Here is an 18244-nt window from a genome sequence, read left to right as displayed (position 1 = left end):
GGTAATTAGATTGTTCATTTTATGTAATTTTAAATTTGCACTTTACTAATAATGAGTTTTTAAAATCGAGTTCATTATTTAGAATTAAATAAGAAATAGGCATTAACAATGGTATTATAAATATCGTGTGAATCTTGTGCGAAAACAAAATCATATTTCAAAATATTTAGACCTTATTTATCAAATGTAATTAGTCATCTTCTCTAATGAGCGTTCATCACGAAGTTGATTTTAGGTAGGTTTCTTCTACCTATTGTAATGGTACCAGGTTTATAGGTTTACAGGAGGGGGGGTTAGTAAGAGCCGTTTCTATCTAAGGACATACAGTGCGCACATCTAGGATGCCCGGGAGTCTACTTGGAATTCCGGAAACCAGAGGCATGCGCACGGGGTGTCCTTCGATTCGTCTAGTATAGGTCAGAGGTCTATCGAAAGACATGTAGCTGATGTAGCACGTCTATGATGCGCGGCAGTTTACTTGGAGTTCTGAAAAGCTAAGACATGCGCACGAGATGTTGTAATTCCGGAAATCCGAGAAACGCGCACGGAGTGTCATTCGATTCGTCACATCGAGTGCCATCGATAGACATCGGATCCGCACATCTAGGAGACCCCGGATGCTTCTTGGTGAACAAGACATGTTAGACATACCTTTATGGGTGACGTTGGATTTGTCTCGTCAAGGGCTTTCAGATAACATCAATATCGCACGTCTAATAGAATGCAAACCGAAAATCGAACATATCTGATGCACGGAATGCCCATTTTTTGGTCTAATTTGACTGTACTAAATTAGTCCAGGAAATAGAGACTGAAAATCGACCATTTCCTGCAAAACGAGAAGTAGTTCCAATTTTTTTTGCTTGTCATCAAAGAATATCTGGTGGTTAAGAATCCAAGTTTTCGACCTCCCACCCCTTGTGCTTCCCCCGTCCCACCCTTAAAACCCAAGAAATTTGGTTGATTTTTTAGTTTTTCAATCATATCTTTTTATAGGTTCATTTTACAAAAAAATATTGTTATCAGAAATTGTAGACTATAAAATTCTACACAACTTTGATATACACTACTTTTTTGTGAAATGTTTATTAAAAACGATATAGAGCTTCAGAGTTGCTTATATTTTTAAAGAATTCTAAAATTTGTATGTAGATGTTTTAACCAAATTTTATACTTTATCTCTATAATTAAGAGTTTTATGAAAAAATATCTTGAACTTATCGTGGTATAAATCCCCCTACGCTGCACCCTTACCAAGGGGGATGCATAATAATTCAACTTTCAACCCTTGCTAGTGGGGACATTTGAATCACTGTGAGATTGTAGGGTTTTCTAATATACTTTTGAAACAAAAAAATTGTCTCACTTCAGTTCAGCTTCATCCTTCAAATCCTTCATACCCCGCCTGCCCCTCCCCCCACCCGCGGTAGGAATAGATATTTAAAGAGGAATCGAAAATATATGTAATAAGCGTTGTACTCTCTGACTAACTTCACAATCGCCACAAGAGCGTTTAAATATCTATTCCTACCGCGCGGGGGGTGGGGAGAGGGGGTTGAAACTGAACTGAAGTGAGACAATTTTTTAATTTCAAAAGTATATTAGAAAGCGCTACAATCTCACAGTAATTCAAATATCCTCACTAGCAAGGATTGCAAGTTTCATTATTTTGCATCCCCTTTGGTCTTTACCAAAGGGGATGCAAAATAATGAAACTGTGAGATTGTTTTTATGAGTTTTATATCCCCTGCACCATACCACAATAAATTCAAGATATTTTCTCATAAAACTCTTAATTATAGAGATAAAGTATAAAATTTGGTTAAAACATCTACATAGAAATTTCAGAATTCTTCAAAATATAACCAACTCTCAAGCTCTATATCTTTTTTAATGAACAATTCACAAAAAAGTAGGGTGTATCAAAGTTGTGTAGAATTTTATGGTCCTCAATTTCTGATAACAATATTTTTTTCTAAAGTGAACCATTAAAAAGATATGATTGAAAAACTAAGAAACCAACCAAATTTCAGGGGTTTTGGGGGTGGTACGGGGGAAGCACAAGGGGTGGGAGGTCGAAAACTTACATTCTTAACCACCAGATGACTATCTATGACATGCAAAAGAAATTGGAACTACTTCTCATTTTGCAAGTTAAAACCCTCTATTCCCTGGACTAAATGGCATTATTATGGGTTTTTATTTTGTATAAACTGGCTACTTCGATCGTCGTAATCACCGGGTTTATGGCCCATTCGCTTTCTGTAGACTCGGTTGTTGGAGGCAGCATGTGATTTATGTCTCCTGAAGTAGCTTTGTTGCCTTTCTTTCATCGATGGGTCGTGATGCCCGTCTGGTGAGTTGGGTTTGCTCGTCTTTGACGCGGTCCAGTCACATAGGTGCACGGCCGTCCGGTTTTAACTTGAACCGTTTTTCCTCTAAATACTTCCGATATAGTTTGATAGCCCACGCTGATTCCTGACCGAGTACGACAGCGATCCCGTTGTCGCTTGCGTCGGCTCGCAGGACGAATGGGCGAATCCACTGTTTCCAGTGCTTCATATGTCTTTTTCTCGTTCTCCAGTGAATGCAACCTTTTTCGTACTCTACCGCTCGGTGTTCTCGGAGTCATTCCTGTCCCAAGATGATGGATACAGGTTTGAAGTGACCAAGAAGTTGCCCGATTCTTGCTGGTTGGTCGTTGAGGTATACGCGATTCTTGCTACCACCGGGTGATGCTCCTGGCCGCTGCCTAGTTTCCCTGATCTCGACGACTGACCAGAACCGAGTCCCGGGGGAAATGATACTCCGGGAAGTCGTTGCACTTTGGCGTGCCGGATAGTCAATTGAACATTTTTCTTTTTAAGCAAGAATGACCACGGTAACCATCCGTTACACATGTGAAATTGAACGCGATTGGAAATGTTGGTATCTATGATTAACAACCCCATATCTCCGTTATTCTACCAAATCGGCACAAAATGAGCACAATTTACCATGTAAAACTGAATACGATTTTAATTTTAATCCTAGATATATTAAAAACTTCAGATCACGCCCAAAGCGTGGAAGTTGGGGGTACAAATCAGCAAAAATTATCTTTTTTTTTATGAAGAAATGTTTGTTCTAATGCAATCCCCAAGACACTAAATCTCCGCGTAAATGTTTTTTACTTGTCTATACGTAAATTAAAGTGAAAACAACTTTGATTGCCCAATGACTTTTCATTGGTATCTATTATAATTTTTTCATCATTTCCGTGAATTCGGGCAAAAAATTTGTTTTGCAGTTCAGTAATTGAAGCGCCTAATAAGACTTTATCAGTATAGACAGCAAGCTAGTTAACCGCCGTGTCGACCTATTTGCTCGTGTATAAACAGTACCGAGTAAGGTTTTAGTATTTTCCCTATTGCTATTGTTGTCAGTTAAGTTCAAGTTTTCTATGAAAAACTTGAAGTTTTACATCTTTTATATATATTTTTAGCATAAAAATTCAATAAGTATTTACGTGCGCTTTACAGAATCTTTGAATGTAGTTTTGATCTATTTAGGAAGTGAAATAAAATTGTGCAATTTAAATACGTAGGTACATACGTGCTTAGGTATATTTTTTACCGTTAAAAGTTGGAAGCTTAATCGCATCTAAAGATCTAGTTTCCGCGCTACGCTACTTTTCCGAAGCTTGCTGTTTTAGCATTTCAAACATACGACTCTTCTAGGTACTAAGTACCAATTTTGGTCATTTGTAAATACACTATTAAACACTCTTGTTATCTCGTAAAAGCCATTTAAGTTCAGACTTACAATTAATATTTGCTCTGCGTTTTATATTCCAACATTACATGAGTAGCAGTGACAAAGTTATCGAAAACTTACCTCTGATACGAGAGCAATCGATGGAATGTAAATTAAACTGATTTCATGTGACATATCTTGCACGAGCGAATACTCTACTGATGATACTGTGACAAATGCGATGGAGTCCCTTAAACCTTTATGCTATGCGCAGAATTTTCAAGAACCGTTTTTCTCTAAATAATTGGATTAGAATGGTAGTAGTCCACCGGGACTGATGAAACATAATCACTGTATCTATAGACATTAATCAAATAAAAAGGGGCTTATATAACGAAATGATTTTACAATAAAGTTTACTGGAAGGGAAAGGTAAACATCGCCATTGACTAATTTCTAGATTCTGCGATTCTATCTGTTTGAATTTCGCGATCTATTGAAAAGCCTGATCCTACTACCAATGAGAAAGTAGGTAACAATTGTTTGGAAATAAAACCGTCCGTGTTTTGATCATCCGAGCAAGAAACTTGGAAAATGCAAACAGGAGTATTTCTCCAACAACTCCAAGAGATTGACCCAAAATTACCCGTTTGTGTCATAATTGTGCACCCGTAAAATATTTTTATTTTCGCTAGGTATGTAAAGTAAACAACGAGGGTCACACCTGCTTTGTCAATCGAAAACGCTATTATAGCGTTTTCGATTGGCAAAATTCGTGCTGCACGAGTGCAATTTTTACGTTCTATTGGCAATTTTATGTGTTCCATTGGCAAATGTGATGCAACAATTACGCACTCAGTGGAAATTTTTACGCGCGAGGTCGGAGAGCTCGTGGAGCAAATTTTCAAAATTTCACGACAATTTGAATTTGTTTCTTGCGTTGGAGAGTTTTTTGTTGTCATCTAGCGATAGCGAAGATGATGAACTACTTCTACTTTACAAAAAGTTGCATTTACTATTTAAACTGAACGCCAAAAATTGGTTCTTTACAGGAATTTCAAATTTATATTCCTCATTGTTTATCATAAATAATAGTGAAATCGTTTCAGTCATTTTTTAGAATACAGATGTGTCGATTACCTAAATCATTGTATAAATACAAATCTAAAATGAGGTTATGGACAAATGATAACAAATATTTATGTTCCATTGAGAGCAATTTTCACATGCATTACTTCAGTTTCTCGTGCAACACTCGTGCAGTACGAGTTTTGCCAATCGAAAACGCTATTAGTTTGGCGTTCCCGCTACTACAGAATAGATGCTTTCTTTCGGTGATCAAAACGCGTTTGGATTCTCAAATCACGTTCTTTCGAAGTGTGATCTTATGATCATGATTGCTAAAATCGTGAACAAACTGAACATAAAAGTTTTATGATAACAAATTCCTAACCTATAAATGCATGGATATTTTTGCTCAAAAGTCAATATTTGTAACTGAAGAGGAGCATAATCGTGCAAGTACTTCCACTTGTATTAAATTGTTTTCATAATCCAAACACAAAATACGTAATTCGAATGCAAATGTGTACTACGTAAATTTAACCATACTTTGATTTAAATTCGCGCGTTCTTTCGTAAAGCGTGATCCTACCAATCACGATCTTGAAATCATGATTGCCAAGTAGCCGAAAGAAAGCGCCTAATAGCAAATCACGCACACACCACAGCCACATCCTTGTCGCATACTTAGCCACAAGTAAAAAAATAAAATCAAAAATAAATAACCTTCCAAGTAACCTCTAGCACATTAATTTTTAGCTTATAGATAGGTACATCATGTCTTTTATATACAAAAAAGCCATCAGTTTTGCCGATAAATTAATCCCTACTAAATTTCAACCTGTATGGAATCACCCAGCAGGTTAGTAACTTTCAATTTATTTGTATTACATTGAGATACCAACAGGTCCCAAGACAGTGTTTTTCTGGGCTCCTACATTTAAGTGGGTAAGAAACTTAGTATTGATATTGTATAATTGCTTTAATGAAGGCTTATAGGGTTTAGTTATTGCTGGAATTAGTGATTTACAACGACCAGCTGAAAAGATTAGCTTAGCACAAACTTCTGCATTAGCGGCGACTGGTGTGATATGGTGCCGTTACTCCTTAGTGATTATACCAAAGAACTATAATCTTTTTAGTGTAAATTTTTTTGTTGCATTAACCCAACTTTACCAGCTCTCCAGGGCTATACAGTAAGATCATTATCTTGTGAACATATTTTGCATTTAAATTCTTTGTATTGTAGGTACCAACGATCTGCAGCTGCCAACAATTAGATCAATTTTATCTATACCTACATAGTTATAAATATACCTAATATACAAAAATGTAGAAAAATCCATTATTTTTTATATATCCGATATTAATTTTGTTATTCTTGTTACGCAAGGTTTAATAAATTATTTATCTTTTCTCTTGGGAGGTTTTTGCAGACATGGTTTAGGTAGGTAACTCAATTTATTTTAGAATGTTATGTAACAGTTCACTAACTTAACCATCTTTATAAGGTATATTATCTAATTTTAATGTATCCGGTCTAATATTGGCTTCTGAAATGTAACACATTACAAGAAATTAACAGTGACATGGTTACTTACGGAAGACGCCTGGCTTGATTTCTCTTGCTTGTACGACAGTAGTTCTTAGCTCTTTCTCAACCTCCTCAGAAAATCGAATTAACTAAAATACAATTTAAATTATATTTAGAATACGTTAATAGGCGGTACTTCATTGATTGTAGCTAATTCTTGTACATCTTTGTTTTTCTTAAATTCCTCATTTATTTTTTCTCGTCCCTTTTGTAAAGCTCTTACATCTCCATTAAACACTATTTCCCTAGTACGATGAAGGTTTTTAAAGCATTTTAGCACCTATTATAATTCTTAAGTGTACTTTAACATTAGGATTTAACAACATTAGTACCTCCCTTCGTAAACTCATAGCTGTTATGCAATACCAAACTGTAGTGGTTTAGGTTATTTTAAACTATAAATAATGGGCCATTCATACATGTAATCAAATTGTAGTAGAAGTTAAAACATTTTAAACTTAGAAAATCGTGATAGAATTATACAATATTTAAAGGTTATGACCCATTGATGGCACGCATGTTATACAGGGGATAGACACATATTTTAGACATATGAGAATGATATACAGCATAGTAAAACTATGCATATACAGATGTCTTCAAACATACTGTGCCTGCTTATGGCTTATCATAGATCCAACGCGGGAGGGATATCGTTTAAGTTTTTTTTTTATAATTTAAGTGTTTGTGACGTAGTGTACCTGTGTACGTATCCGCCAGGTTTTGCACTTACAATTGACACTAATAGCGTTTTCGATTGGCAAAACTCGTACTGAACGAGTGTTGCACGAGAAACTGAAGAAATCCATGTGAAAATTGCTCTCAATGGAACATAAATATTCGTTAATATTTGTTGTCATTTGTCCATAACCTCATTTTAGATTTAGGTAATCGACAAATCTCTATTCTAAAAAATGATAAACGATTTCAGTATTATTTATGATAAACGATGAGGAATATAAATTTGAAATTCCTGTAAAGGACCAATTTTTGGCGTTCAGTTTAATGAGTAAGTGCAACTTTTTGTAAAATAGAAGTTATGGCTAGTTCATCATCTTCGCTATCGCTAGATGACGACAAAAAACTCTCCCAACGCAAGAAACAAATTCAAATTGTCGCACGTTTGTTTTGAAAATTTGTTAACTACTAGCAGCTCCACGAGCTCTCGGACCTCGTGCGTCGAAATTTGCACTGAGTGCGTAATTGTTGCATCACATTTGCCAATGGAACACAGAAAATTGCCCTAAAATTACCAATAGAACGTAAAAATTGCACTCGTGCAGCACGAGTTTTGCCAATCGAAAACGCTATAAAGTAACACAGAAATAAAATGAACCAAAGTCTAGCCAGATCCCTACGCTCGTAATGTTTATCGCGTTAAGTGCGACCTCTGGTGACAGCACATTGTAATTAATATTGGTGGGATAAAATCGCCATTCTATTTATTTGCAATGACAAGTAATCAATACTTTTTACGACTGTAAGAGTAAATACACCCATAAAAATTTTATTTGCAATCAAATGTATGTAATTTCACCTTAAAGAGCAAGGATGGTTTAAAAACGTCACATTTATCACGTTACCTTCAAGAATTTTAAATGTGATCAGTGCAATTATGCAACCAATATTAAGAATAATTTAAAAAAATTACTATGAGGCGCCATTTGTACCATAATAATTTCTCACGAATATATAAAATAAAATAAATATATCTAGAACTTTTATATATTTGCATTCAAAGTTTTAAATATATCCAGAAATTAAGTTTTATATATCTGCAGGATAGCGTCGATGAAATATATAAAACTTCAGCTTCGTATACCTATCACTAGTGGCGCTGAGTAGCCTCAAACCAAAGATAATACTACACTAGATAGACACCGTAAATGGGCAAGTTGTAAACCGCTTGTTTAGTTCCGTAAAGAAGATATAGGGGGCTTTTCCCATGAAGCCGTATCGTACGTATTACCTATTCGACACACGAAATGCGTAATATTATCTCTTCCGTGATGTACTCAACATAACATTCCTTTACTTATTCACATGGATTAAATTACATTTAACGGTAAGGGTATACATCTGTGTAGGCGTCTCTGAGAATTTCCGCTACGTTGCGAATATTACGTACTTATATCGGATATGGAATGTTAATTAATAGATCCTAATTACATTGAATTTAACAACAAATTCAATTCATGTTTTTCCTTGTAAAAGTTGTAAGTAAGCAAATAGCTCTTCTTGTACATATGTACTTTACACAGGGTGTAGCATCCCCCTCATAGATAAAAGCTATCGTGAAAAAATGTAGGACGAGCAAAACTTCCGTTTTTGAAATGGACCCCTCCGCCCCCTTTTTTTATTGCGGGATTGAAATAAGTACTTGTAGGGTATTTATTATTTATGTAACATAGCATACTCTTAACTTTAACCAATTCGCTGTTATACCATTTTTCCTCAAAATTTGACCATTTGACATTTTCCAGAGATAACGCCGGCGATTAAATTTTGAATTGAGGCCTCTTCTCTTTCACATACCGGGTGATTGGTGAATATTACAAAATCAAACATACGCAATTAACATGAGAAAAATGTTTTTTCAGGTTATCCCCCCCCCCCCCATGTTAAGAGCGTTTAATTGCACCAATCGAAAAAAAGATTGTTTTGACGTCACTAACGGACCTGGCTGTCAGAATTGACAGTTATAATTTGCTAAGTTGTGATCGTTTTTGCATTAGCGTTAAAACTATGTCTATAAGTGTTCCCTATTTTGCAACAAAAATGCTTGGACGCCGACGTAGTATTGGAATGTAATAACAATTTGGGGTAGTATTCATATTTTACACTCAACTGGCGCTCATTTTAGCCAGTGTCAAGAAGAACGTCGAGAAATCGTTATTTTAAGATGCACAAAGTTTAAATAAACTGATTTAGCTGCAATTTCCATGGATGATGAAGAGCAAAAAAACCAAAAACCCAGGATGAAATGGGTTCACGACATTTTGAGTGCGAATAAGCGAAGGCGAATTTGCAGACTTGTAGACGATGAATGACAAGTTTTTGTAATTTAAGTACCTTCCTATAACATCCATTTGGACGTATTAGAGCCCCTTCTTACAAGGCGTTTTTTTGAAGCGGCTGGTAGCGTGACCCCTTCACACGGTGCGATTTGCAGCGCCACAAGTAGCACGAAGCGATTTTCAGAAGCGCCCTCACGCTACAAAGGCGCACGTACCAAGAAGGGGCGTCGTTTTTTTAAAAAATGGTGTCTAGTTTGAGGAGAGTTGATTTACTTGTGTTATGTGTATCATTTACCTTAGTAAAGAGCACGGTCTCTTGTTAGGCTATGGTAAAGAGCGTACATATTTGTGTACTGATACTGTTCATATTGTGTGGTAAAAACCATTGTAGCACGGTGTGGTAAACTCCAAAATTATAACAGAAATTGTACAGAAGAGACTTGTAATAAATTTCAGTTCTTACTCATCTGAGAAATAAAGCTAATTTCTCATCGGGAGGAATGAATTTCCGCATAACCGTATCTTTTTTTCAAAGAAAATTTCCACTCTACAGCATCGTGAGAAGGAGCTCTTAGAATCTTAAATAATATAAAATACAAATGAAAGTGGCGAAAAATCAAAGCATGTGGTGCGTCTGGGTCCGCCAGTGACGTCACTACACGCGGCAAAAAAATTCAGTGATCGAGCAATCCTGTATTATATATAGCAACCTTGCGTACGCACCACCTATTTGCTTAGGGCTTTAAACACTGTTGTGGTTATTTACGTACTGTGAATGTCAATTCAAATGTGTGCAAAATGAACAACTTGCAAAATGAGCTGCTCCGAACGAACTGCACCAAAGCTTCACGCACTCAAATGGAAATAGCAGAAAATAGCATATACAGTGAATTTTTAAAATGCGAACATAGGAGTTTGCATGCAATGTAATTTCCCTATGTTCGATTTTTAAAAAAACACATCAATCTATTGAGTAGTTCATTGTGAGTAGTAGATACAATTGACAGCTGTCACATTTTTTAAAATACCGCCGTCCAATTTAATTACGAAATCGGTTAGGTTATTGCTTAGAATGTCAAGGAGGACACTTCGAACATTTATTGTAATGGTTTTCGTTATTTATTTTCTTATTTTCTTCATTTATGTATTGAATAGATCAAATTAGTAGAATACCAGGTACACATGACCTACAAATAATTGAAGGTTGGTTCACAATGAGTTGTGGTGTCAGCGCCTACCCTGTAAGGTTAAGGTATTGTAAGTTTAAGAAAATTTATCCTAAAGTTGCTATGGCCTCACATGGCTTCTTTAAAAAAATCTTACCGAACGCTCTTCATCATCAAGACTATATAGAGTTGCTGTTCACAGTCACACAAGTTACGCGTTTTGCTGGTGGGAATGTGAACCGCACACACCTCATAGATTGATGTGTTTTTTTAAAATCGAACATAGTGAAATTACATTGCATGCAAACTCCTATGTTCGCATTTAAAAAAATCTCACTGTATATAAGAGAAGATATGGAAATTAGTGATAGTAGTTCATCTGCTACGGTAGGTCGTCAATGGTAGGCCCATGGTTTGTGGGAAGACCCAATGATAAAGGGAAAGCCGCTCCTTTATAGCGGTTATGTTATGTTTTGTTAATTTGTTAGTTGATTTGATGGTCTGTGAGTTGATTAGTTCAGCGTCGAGAAAAAACAACTGGTACTGAACTGTAAAATACCAGTAACTATTAGTGAACTACCATAATTTGAAAATGTCACAATCAAATATTGAACATGTAAATTTGGCTGATGATATCTCAACGTCCATGGAGGAAATTGCAATCACAACAGCAAATCCAAATCCAACAAGCAATGAACCATCAGCTCTCGATGATGACCGCCTGCCAAGTTACAATGTACCCGAGAAGATTATAATTGTCTTAGATCGTGGATACGATGAAAATTGCACCAACTTTGAACTAACATCAAAGAAAACCTACTCCCCTTTGTTCATGTTGCAACACGCATTGAAAATATTTTTGCATAACAAATCTCAAATAAATCCGGAACATCAATTTGCAATTATTCAATTGGATGAATACTCGGCAACGTGGGTGCACGATTTTACAAATTCGATACAAGATATATTGGCATCTGTACGAAGTATCACTGATATCCCATGCGAAACAGAAGATATATTTGATTTAAATAAAGTGTTTGACATACTAATCGATAAACTTGACCTTAGTTTTTCATTGAAGAATCCACCAAGTTGTGTTGTGCACATAGTTCTATTATACGGTCGGTCTTATTCTGTACCAAAACTAACGAAAACGGCTGAGGTAGAAAGACTTCTTAATTCGTCATACTGCACTGTTGACGTTGTAATGACTCATGAACCCCCCGATTCTAGTAACAACTGCGAACAAATTTTCAAATGTCTTCAGTCGATTGATATGAAAGGTTCCTCGTACGCGTTTTCAGTATCTCGCAATGCATCAGACCTTCATTGTGCTATGGCGAAGATTTTATCACATCCACTACAACGACCTCATAATGCAAATGCGAGTGCAAATACTAATTATAATTTAAATGTAATAGAAACAAACTAAATAACTTTGTGACAATTCTTTGTTATATTAATCATACTAATAATAAATTACCACCTATTCTATACTCTTATCAGATAAATTCTTGCAACGTTTGGTTTTTTTATGTGCTTCTAACTTATCTTTTCTTCCAAAAGTTTTCATACACGTTTTACATGAAAATGGCCTTGTGCCATCGTGCACTTGTAAATGTCTGTTTAAATTTGAGCTGTGAGCAAATTTTCTCTTACATACCATGCATACATATGGCTGCTCTTTCGTGTGTTTTCTTAAATGTTTATTTAAATCACCTCTATGTACAAAATTTTTACCGCAGCTGCTACAAGACATTGACGATGAAGGTTGAACAGGGTTCGACTTCTCCGAACTAGTTGATGGTTTCGTAGTTTGGTCGATGTTCTCTTGTTCTTCAATTACTTTCATTAGGATAGGTAAGTTGCCTAAATTAGTGATGCATGTGCTACAGTCGCAAGTGTAAGGATGAGCGGCAGTGCAAACTTTTTCTGACTTTTCACTATCTTGATTATATTTTGTAGTCATTTTCATTTAAAAATTTACTTATTTTTACGGAAAGGTGTAACTAGCGAATAAAACTTATTCATACTTTTACCGACTTTTAAATTTATGACATGCGCAACAAAATTCGCGCAATCTCACGGGAAAATCCTCTGAACTGAATTACCTACCTTTATAAAACTTCTGGCTTGCCCCACATTTGTGACGTATGCGATTTTTGTGGATTTTACGATTGGCAACGTAAATGTATTAAACAATAATTGATTTTCCAAAATACTTACCGTTTTTCTAGCGGACATTTATTTGAAAAAGCGGGAAAATGGATCCTTAAAAACCTAAGTACCTAATTAGTACCATTGTGAATAAACAAAGTTAGTACTTACCTTGTCTATCTGTGGTGGCAAGATTACCTATACCTACTGTTAATGTAACACGGATTTTCCGTTATCAATTCAAAGTAGTAAAAGTATGTTAGTATGGTCTCAATAGATACATTCTCTGGTAAAAAAGTGTATCAAATTAATTTCAACATTTTGGTATACAGGGTGCGCGATTCGTGAGACTCAATAATATCCTGTTAAATATGTAATGTAGCACCCTGAATGGTAATCTGTGAATTTAAATATTTAAATCTGTGGTAGTACATGTTCAATTCCAATAACAATAGTTATACATTCAATGCTAATAGCGATCTGGCCCTTGAAAGCGAAGTTTAAGATAAGTATAGCCTAAAATTCATGTAACAATTTTTGTAACAATGGTCGTATAGGTATGTGAAACCAAGCAATAAGAGAAGAGGCACGTTCAAGGCAAGCACTACCTTTGGTTTAATTTTAAAGTAACTAAAAATGAAAAAAAAAGTCAACTGAAATACTCTTGCGAACGCACTGGTTTGATTTATAATTTCTAGGGTAGCTCATTGTTGACGTTTTATAAAACATAGAATTTCTTTTGCAACTTTCCAATGTTACTGCTATTCAGTTTGTAATATATGGATTCCAAAAACAAGATGCGTATATTCTAAATTAGATTTCATTCTACCTACAATGCAGGTAGCTATATACCGGCCCTACCGAAAATACGGCTATACTAGAATAAAATATGTCGACGGCATTGAAATAAAAGACTAGGAAGGAGCTTATACAAGGTGCCAATTTGAAAACTTACCACCCCCATGTCTTAGTAAATAAACGAGATATTTTAAAAAATCAAAATCCGTTTCGGTAATTCGGAGGGGGAAGCACAATGACATAGTTGGCGACGCACCCCCTCCAACCCCTGCGCCCAAGCCACCACAACTTTTAAATCTTAAATAGTGATGCGTGATACGTCGTTGGAAAGCTCTGAAAAAATGCTTTCCAACCATACCATAGTTATTTACATTATTAGTGCGGGAACAGTTATTTTGCAGATGAGCGCGAAGTTTGGCGGCGCGAGTGCGCAACGCGCACGAGCGACGCATCTCGCGCGAATCAAGCAAATACTGTTCACGCACGTAACATGTATTCTATTTTTTGCACGGATTAGTTAAATCGAATTTACATAAATTCAAATCCTTTTCGCGAGATTTTTGCGACATTATAATCCTTTTGAAAAATCAAGTCCTCTATGCCGATAAAGTAGAAATCTAAAAATTTAAAATGTCAATTTATTGTTCAAAACTTCTGGTTTAAGCTTATTTTTGCCCGTGTACTACAGGGAATGATGTAAAGTGTATGTATTTATATTTTCATTTTTACTCTTCCATCATACTACTTATTAGTTTATGATCCGCACTAAATAGATAATTTCGTTGAATTTTTAGGCACTAGTGCGCGAAAGTAGATAGTCAATTGTAAAATTGACGTTCCTGACGTTCGTGTTTTATTGGGAAAACGCGATTTAGAACGAAGGAGTGCAAAAAATAGCATTACATTTAGGTTAGTAATTATCGTGCAAATCAAAAAATAAACTATGCCATTGTGATTCCCCCTCCGAATTACCGAAACGGATTTTGATTTTTTTAAATATCTCGTTTATTTACAAAGACACGGGGGGTGGTAAGTTTTCAAATTGCCACCCTGTATAGGTGCTTTCTTTCGATGATCCAAACGCGTTTGGATTGTCAAATCAGGTTCTTTCGAAGTGTGATCATGATTGCTAAAATCGTAAACAAAGCAAACTGAACATAAAAGTTTTATGATCACAAATTCCTAACCTATAAATGCAAGGATATTTTTGCTCAAATGTTAGTTTAGTCAATATTTGTAACTGAAGAGGAGCATAATCGTGCAAGTACTTCCACCTGTATTTAAATTATTTTCATAATCCAAACAAAAAATACTTAATTCGAATGCAAATGTGTACTCCCTAAACTTATAACCATGCTTTGATTTAAATTCGCGCTTTCTTTCGTAAAACGTGATCCTACGAATCACGATCTTGAAATCATGATCGCGAAGTAGCCGAAAGAAAGCGCCTCTAGTAACGGGCGATCAAAAATGAGCTGCTGTCGAGTCGCCTTTGGAAGTTCAAGTTAAGTACGATTTCCCATGTAAACGAAAATTCCAAAGGTGACTCGACAGCAACTCATTTTTGATCGCATGGTATATAATCAAAGCAGCTAACCATTCTGTTTTACTTTATACCGTAAATGTCAATCAATTATGTCAAAGTCGGTCATATTGAGAAGCCTAATTGGATCCCAATAACAAGCGTATGTTTTAAGTAGGTATTATATGATTGAATTTATAATAAATTCAATGATTATATGTAACGTTTCTGGATTTGCATCTCCAAATATTTAGAAAAAATTGACATATGTAAAAAATTATGACAAACAGGTATAAAAAGCTTAAATGCGTTGAATTCGCAATAAAATTGAGCATTTAAAAAACCAAGATGTCGACAATTTCCAGTAGTTACTGTGTCGACTTAAATCGTTAATTTTTTTGTTATTTGCGATAGGACCGTGTCAATGGTGAACGAAAAGTCAACTTTACACCCATTTACGTAAGGGGCTTCATCAAAACGGAAAAGAAACAAAACTCTCCCTTTGCCATTTTTGGCTTTCCATGGACATCTCGAATTCTCTCTCTAGGGACTGCGCGTTCTCTGTGTTAAAGAAAGCTTGTGACAGGAAGATGTGGCCACGCCAAGGTTTGGAATGCCCCCCATTCGTTCGACTGTTGTGTCGTGTATCGTTTGATTTTTGAGTGATTGCGGATCTGCAGTATCTTGTCAATTCACTTCGACAGTCGTCGTCCGTAGTGTGTGATTTTTATGTTAAACGTTAAATGTGATCACTAATTTAGATTGGACACAATTTCGATCATATCATTTGAATTCGAGGTCAATGATGATCTGTATCAGAATTATTATTGTTTAATTTTGTAACAATCGCCTTGTTATTTTGATTTGTAATTGTAAAGTTGAATTACGTTTGAAAAATATTAGGAGCACCTGGAAAAGAAGTTCGTTATCGCTTCATAAAATCAGAAGAATGTTTTAAAAAGGCGAAGCATATGGAAAACGGGACTTTTTGATGTTTGACAGTCAGTCGTAATGAATGGTTTTTTTTGTAAAAGACAGTCAATGTGGGTGGTTGTAAAGTTGTTATAGATTATTTTGATAGTGCTTTAATAGATTTTTATTACCTACGTCGTTATAAAAGTGAATGTTATAATTCGCGTTAATCTGAAGCGTTCCGAAGCAATATCATTTGGTGCTTTGCGCCAGTCAAATTTATTGAACTCAAATGGATTTACCGCGTGATGAAGAATTATTCAAGAATAACGGATAAAGAACTTTATTTGAAGTACCTAACGTGACAAGCAAAATTAGAACATTATTTTGCTCAAAACAACTACTACACACACTCTCTATGTATATAATTAAAATTGTGTGATCGCCATATCCAACAAAAATGTCACAGTTATGATCGGATGTAAAGGATTATGAAGTTTAAGGTAATTAAAACTTTATCCAATTAATTTGTTTCAATTGTTCTCATATGCGTGGTTCGTGGTACATTTGTCTGTAGACCCTGAGTGCCTTTCTTTCTTACAGCTTTGTTAATTGATTTTTATCGAATAAATGTTTGTCTTGTGCAAATGATTAGCGTTGTGTTTAATCGAGCCCAAATTACTGCCTAGAATATAAGAGTTCTGATGATAAATTTATATTCGCGCACAGAATTTTGTGAGGCGAATACACTACAAATCAACCAAGTGCAACTGGCTATGTGACTAATATGTATATATATCGCAATCATGGTGTATGGTAATATTGGAAGAGGTAGCAAAGAATTATCAGGATTTGGTAGACATATTGAAAGTTGAAACTGTTGCACACATTAAAATTGAATAAATCGTTGCGTACAATACAAAATTGTATGCAATGTTAATTTGAAATATCCTGTATAATTATTTTAAAAGTTGGCGTGAAATAGGTACAGATGGAAGGACGTTAGAAAAAGAAAGGTTATGTTACTTTGTTTTTGAGAAAAATCGTTAGTAACCTTTTACTAATAGAAAATTCCATAAAATATGAAAATATGTCAACGTTTCGCTCTGATTTACAGATTAGCATCACATAATAAGTTAATAAACAGAACAATAATGTCTTCCTCTCCAATGCGTGCTAGTATTGAAAAGGTCACAGAAGAGTTAAAAACCAATCCTTACTATGAGAAATATGCCAAGAAAATTGCAGGTTTGCAAGAAACATCACCTGAAGAGTTTTTACAACGAATAGAAGAGAGGGAAAAGGAGAAAATCTCCAAAATAGAATCTAAATCGAGTAGCAGGTTTGCTATTTACCTACATATACTTTTAATAATATTTACATTATAATGTTTAGTCATTATTCGTCGCTGTTAGAACCCAAAAAGCAATTAACTGAGAAAATGAAATCTGAAGATGAATCGCTTGACAAAATTATGAAAATCGACCTAATTGAGAATAAGGATGCAAATGAAATTGCAGAAATATGGAATCATTATCACAAAACCAAAGATGCTATTTCTGCTATAATTCCCAAAGAAGCGTATGAGGAAATGAAGATAAATGCCAAGAAGTATCCCACTTTCCTGTTTCCAATTCCGCGATCGCAAGGCTATGAATTTATAATGTGCCAGTTTTTCTATAATACTGTTCATTTCACACCCTTATTAAATTATCAGGTTGGTATATTCTCATCTTTACTATTTTTCCATGCTGTTCATGTATGTGCATCTTTTATTTATTTATTTTATTTATTTATTTATTTGCCTTTATTTTTAGGTTCACAAAGAGAATGCTCCCGAGTGTTTGAAAATAACTCATTATCCAGAGTTTAAAGATACAAAAGGAATTGTATTAATGAAGGGAGAATTTCAAAATAATGTGATAAATTCACAAGAAGCACAGTGTTTGGCAAATCAATTGCAAATGTATTATAGTCAAAAAGATGCAAACAAATTGAAACTTTTGGAACAATTCACGAGCAAACCTGACCAATTTAAACACATGGATCTTATAAAGCAAATAGAAACTCTTAATATTATGAAATAGTCAGTTTATCTAGACTTTGTAAATATATAAAAAATTGGCATTTGTTTCCTTATCTCTTAAATTCTATAAGAAACACATTGTTGACTTCAAGGTTAATGAAGTATCAAGTGTTTAGTATCACTGGTTATGTAATTTTTTCCCTATCAAATGAAAAAAATTCCAGTATGACGTCCATAAGAAAGTTAATGTGATTT

The 18244-nt window shown here is 35.0% G+C and overlaps 3 protein-coding genes across 5 annotated transcripts; 2 read left to right on the top strand and 1 right to left on the bottom strand.

The window, feature by feature from the left end:
- Nucleotides 1-5501: 5501 nt before the first annotated feature.
- On the top strand, nt 5502-6173 carry LOC116164982 (mitochondrial pyruvate carrier 2-like). Its single transcript, XM_031479246.1, has 4 exons — nt 5502-5659; nt 5705-5745; nt 5797-5993; nt 6047-6173. The coding sequence occupies exons 1-4, from the start codon at nt 5575-5577 to the stop codon at nt 6075-6077; spliced, it is 354 nt and encodes a 117-aa protein (XP_031335106.1). The 5' UTR covers nt 5502-5574; the 3' UTR covers nt 6078-6173.
- Nucleotides 6174-6239: 66 nt separating this feature from the next.
- LOC116164983 (complex III assembly factor LYRM7-like) lies at nt 6240-6938 on the bottom strand. Its single transcript, XM_031479247.1, has 4 exons — nt 6724-6938; nt 6528-6671; nt 6399-6480; nt 6240-6350 (listed from the first exon to the last, which is right to left on the bottom strand). The coding sequence occupies exons 1-4, from the start codon at nt 6739-6741 to the stop codon at nt 6292-6294; spliced, it is 303 nt and encodes a 100-aa protein (XP_031335107.1). The 5' UTR covers nt 6742-6938; the 3' UTR covers nt 6240-6291.
- Nucleotides 6939-16811: 9873 nt separating this feature from the next.
- On the top strand, nt 16812-18094 carry LOC116163530 (ATP synthase mitochondrial F1 complex assembly factor 1-like). Of its 3 annotated transcripts, none has more exons than XM_031477510.1 (4): nt 16812-16979; nt 17081-17305; nt 17359-17680; nt 17781-18094. In XM_031477510.1, the coding sequence occupies exons 2-4, from the start codon at nt 17118-17120 to the stop codon at nt 18048-18050; spliced, it is 780 nt and encodes a 259-aa protein (XP_031333370.1). In that variant the 5' UTR covers nt 16812-16979; nt 17081-17117; the 3' UTR covers nt 18051-18094. The 3 variants fall into 3 exon arrangements, with proteins under 3 accessions (XP_031333370.1, XP_031333369.1, XP_031333371.1); XM_031477511.1 differs by having other exon boundaries at nt 16967-17008; XM_031477509.1 differs by having other exon boundaries at nt 16943-17305.
- The last annotated feature ends 150 nt before the right edge of the window (nt 18095-18244 follow it).

Source organism: Photinus pyralis, unplaced genomic scaffold, assembly GCF_008802855.1.
Source record: "Photinus pyralis isolate 1611_PpyrPB1 unplaced genomic scaffold, Ppyr1.3 Ppyr1.4_LG2, whole genome shotgun sequence".
NCBI classification, from domain to species: Eukaryota; Metazoa; Arthropoda; class Insecta; order Coleoptera; family Lampyridae; genus Photinus; species Photinus pyralis.
The sequence above is the reverse complement of the archived record's forward strand: the minus strand, read 5'-3'. Positions and strand labels throughout refer to the sequence as shown.

Bases quoted from the DNA above. Each gene is read 5' to 3' on its own strand.
- LOC116164982 (XM_031479246.1), top strand. From the start codon at position 5,575: ATGTCTTTTATATACAAAAAAGCCATCAGTTTTGCCGATAAATTAATC. The intron at 5,660-5,704 runs GTTAGTAACTTT...AGATACCAACAG, and splicing joins TGTATGGAATCACCCAGCAG to GTCCCAAGACAGTGTTTTTC. The intron at 5,994-6,046 runs GTAAGATCATTA...TTTGTATTGTAG, and splicing joins CAGCTCTCCAGGGCTATACA to GTACCAACGATCTGCAGCTG.
- LOC116164983 (XM_031479247.1), bottom strand. The intron at 6,481-6,527 runs GTACCGCCTATT...ATTGTATTTTAG, and splicing joins AATTAGCTACAATCAATGAA to TTAATTCGATTTTCTGAGGA. The intron at 6,351-6,398 runs GTAAGTAACCAT...GTTACATTTCAG, and splicing joins AATCAAGCCAGGCGTCTTCC to AAGCCAATATTAGACCGGAT.
- LOC116163530 (XM_031477509.1), top strand. From the start codon at position 17,046: ATGAAAATATGTCAACGTTTCGCTCTGATTTACAGATTAGCATCACAT. The intron at 17,306-17,358 runs GTTTGCTATTTA...TATAATGTTTAG, and splicing joins GAATCTAAATCGAGTAGCAG to TCATTATTCGTCGCTGTTAG. The intron at 17,681-17,780 runs GTTGGTATATTC...CTTTATTTTTAG, and splicing joins CACCCTTATTAAATTATCAG to GTTCACAAAGAGAATGCTCC.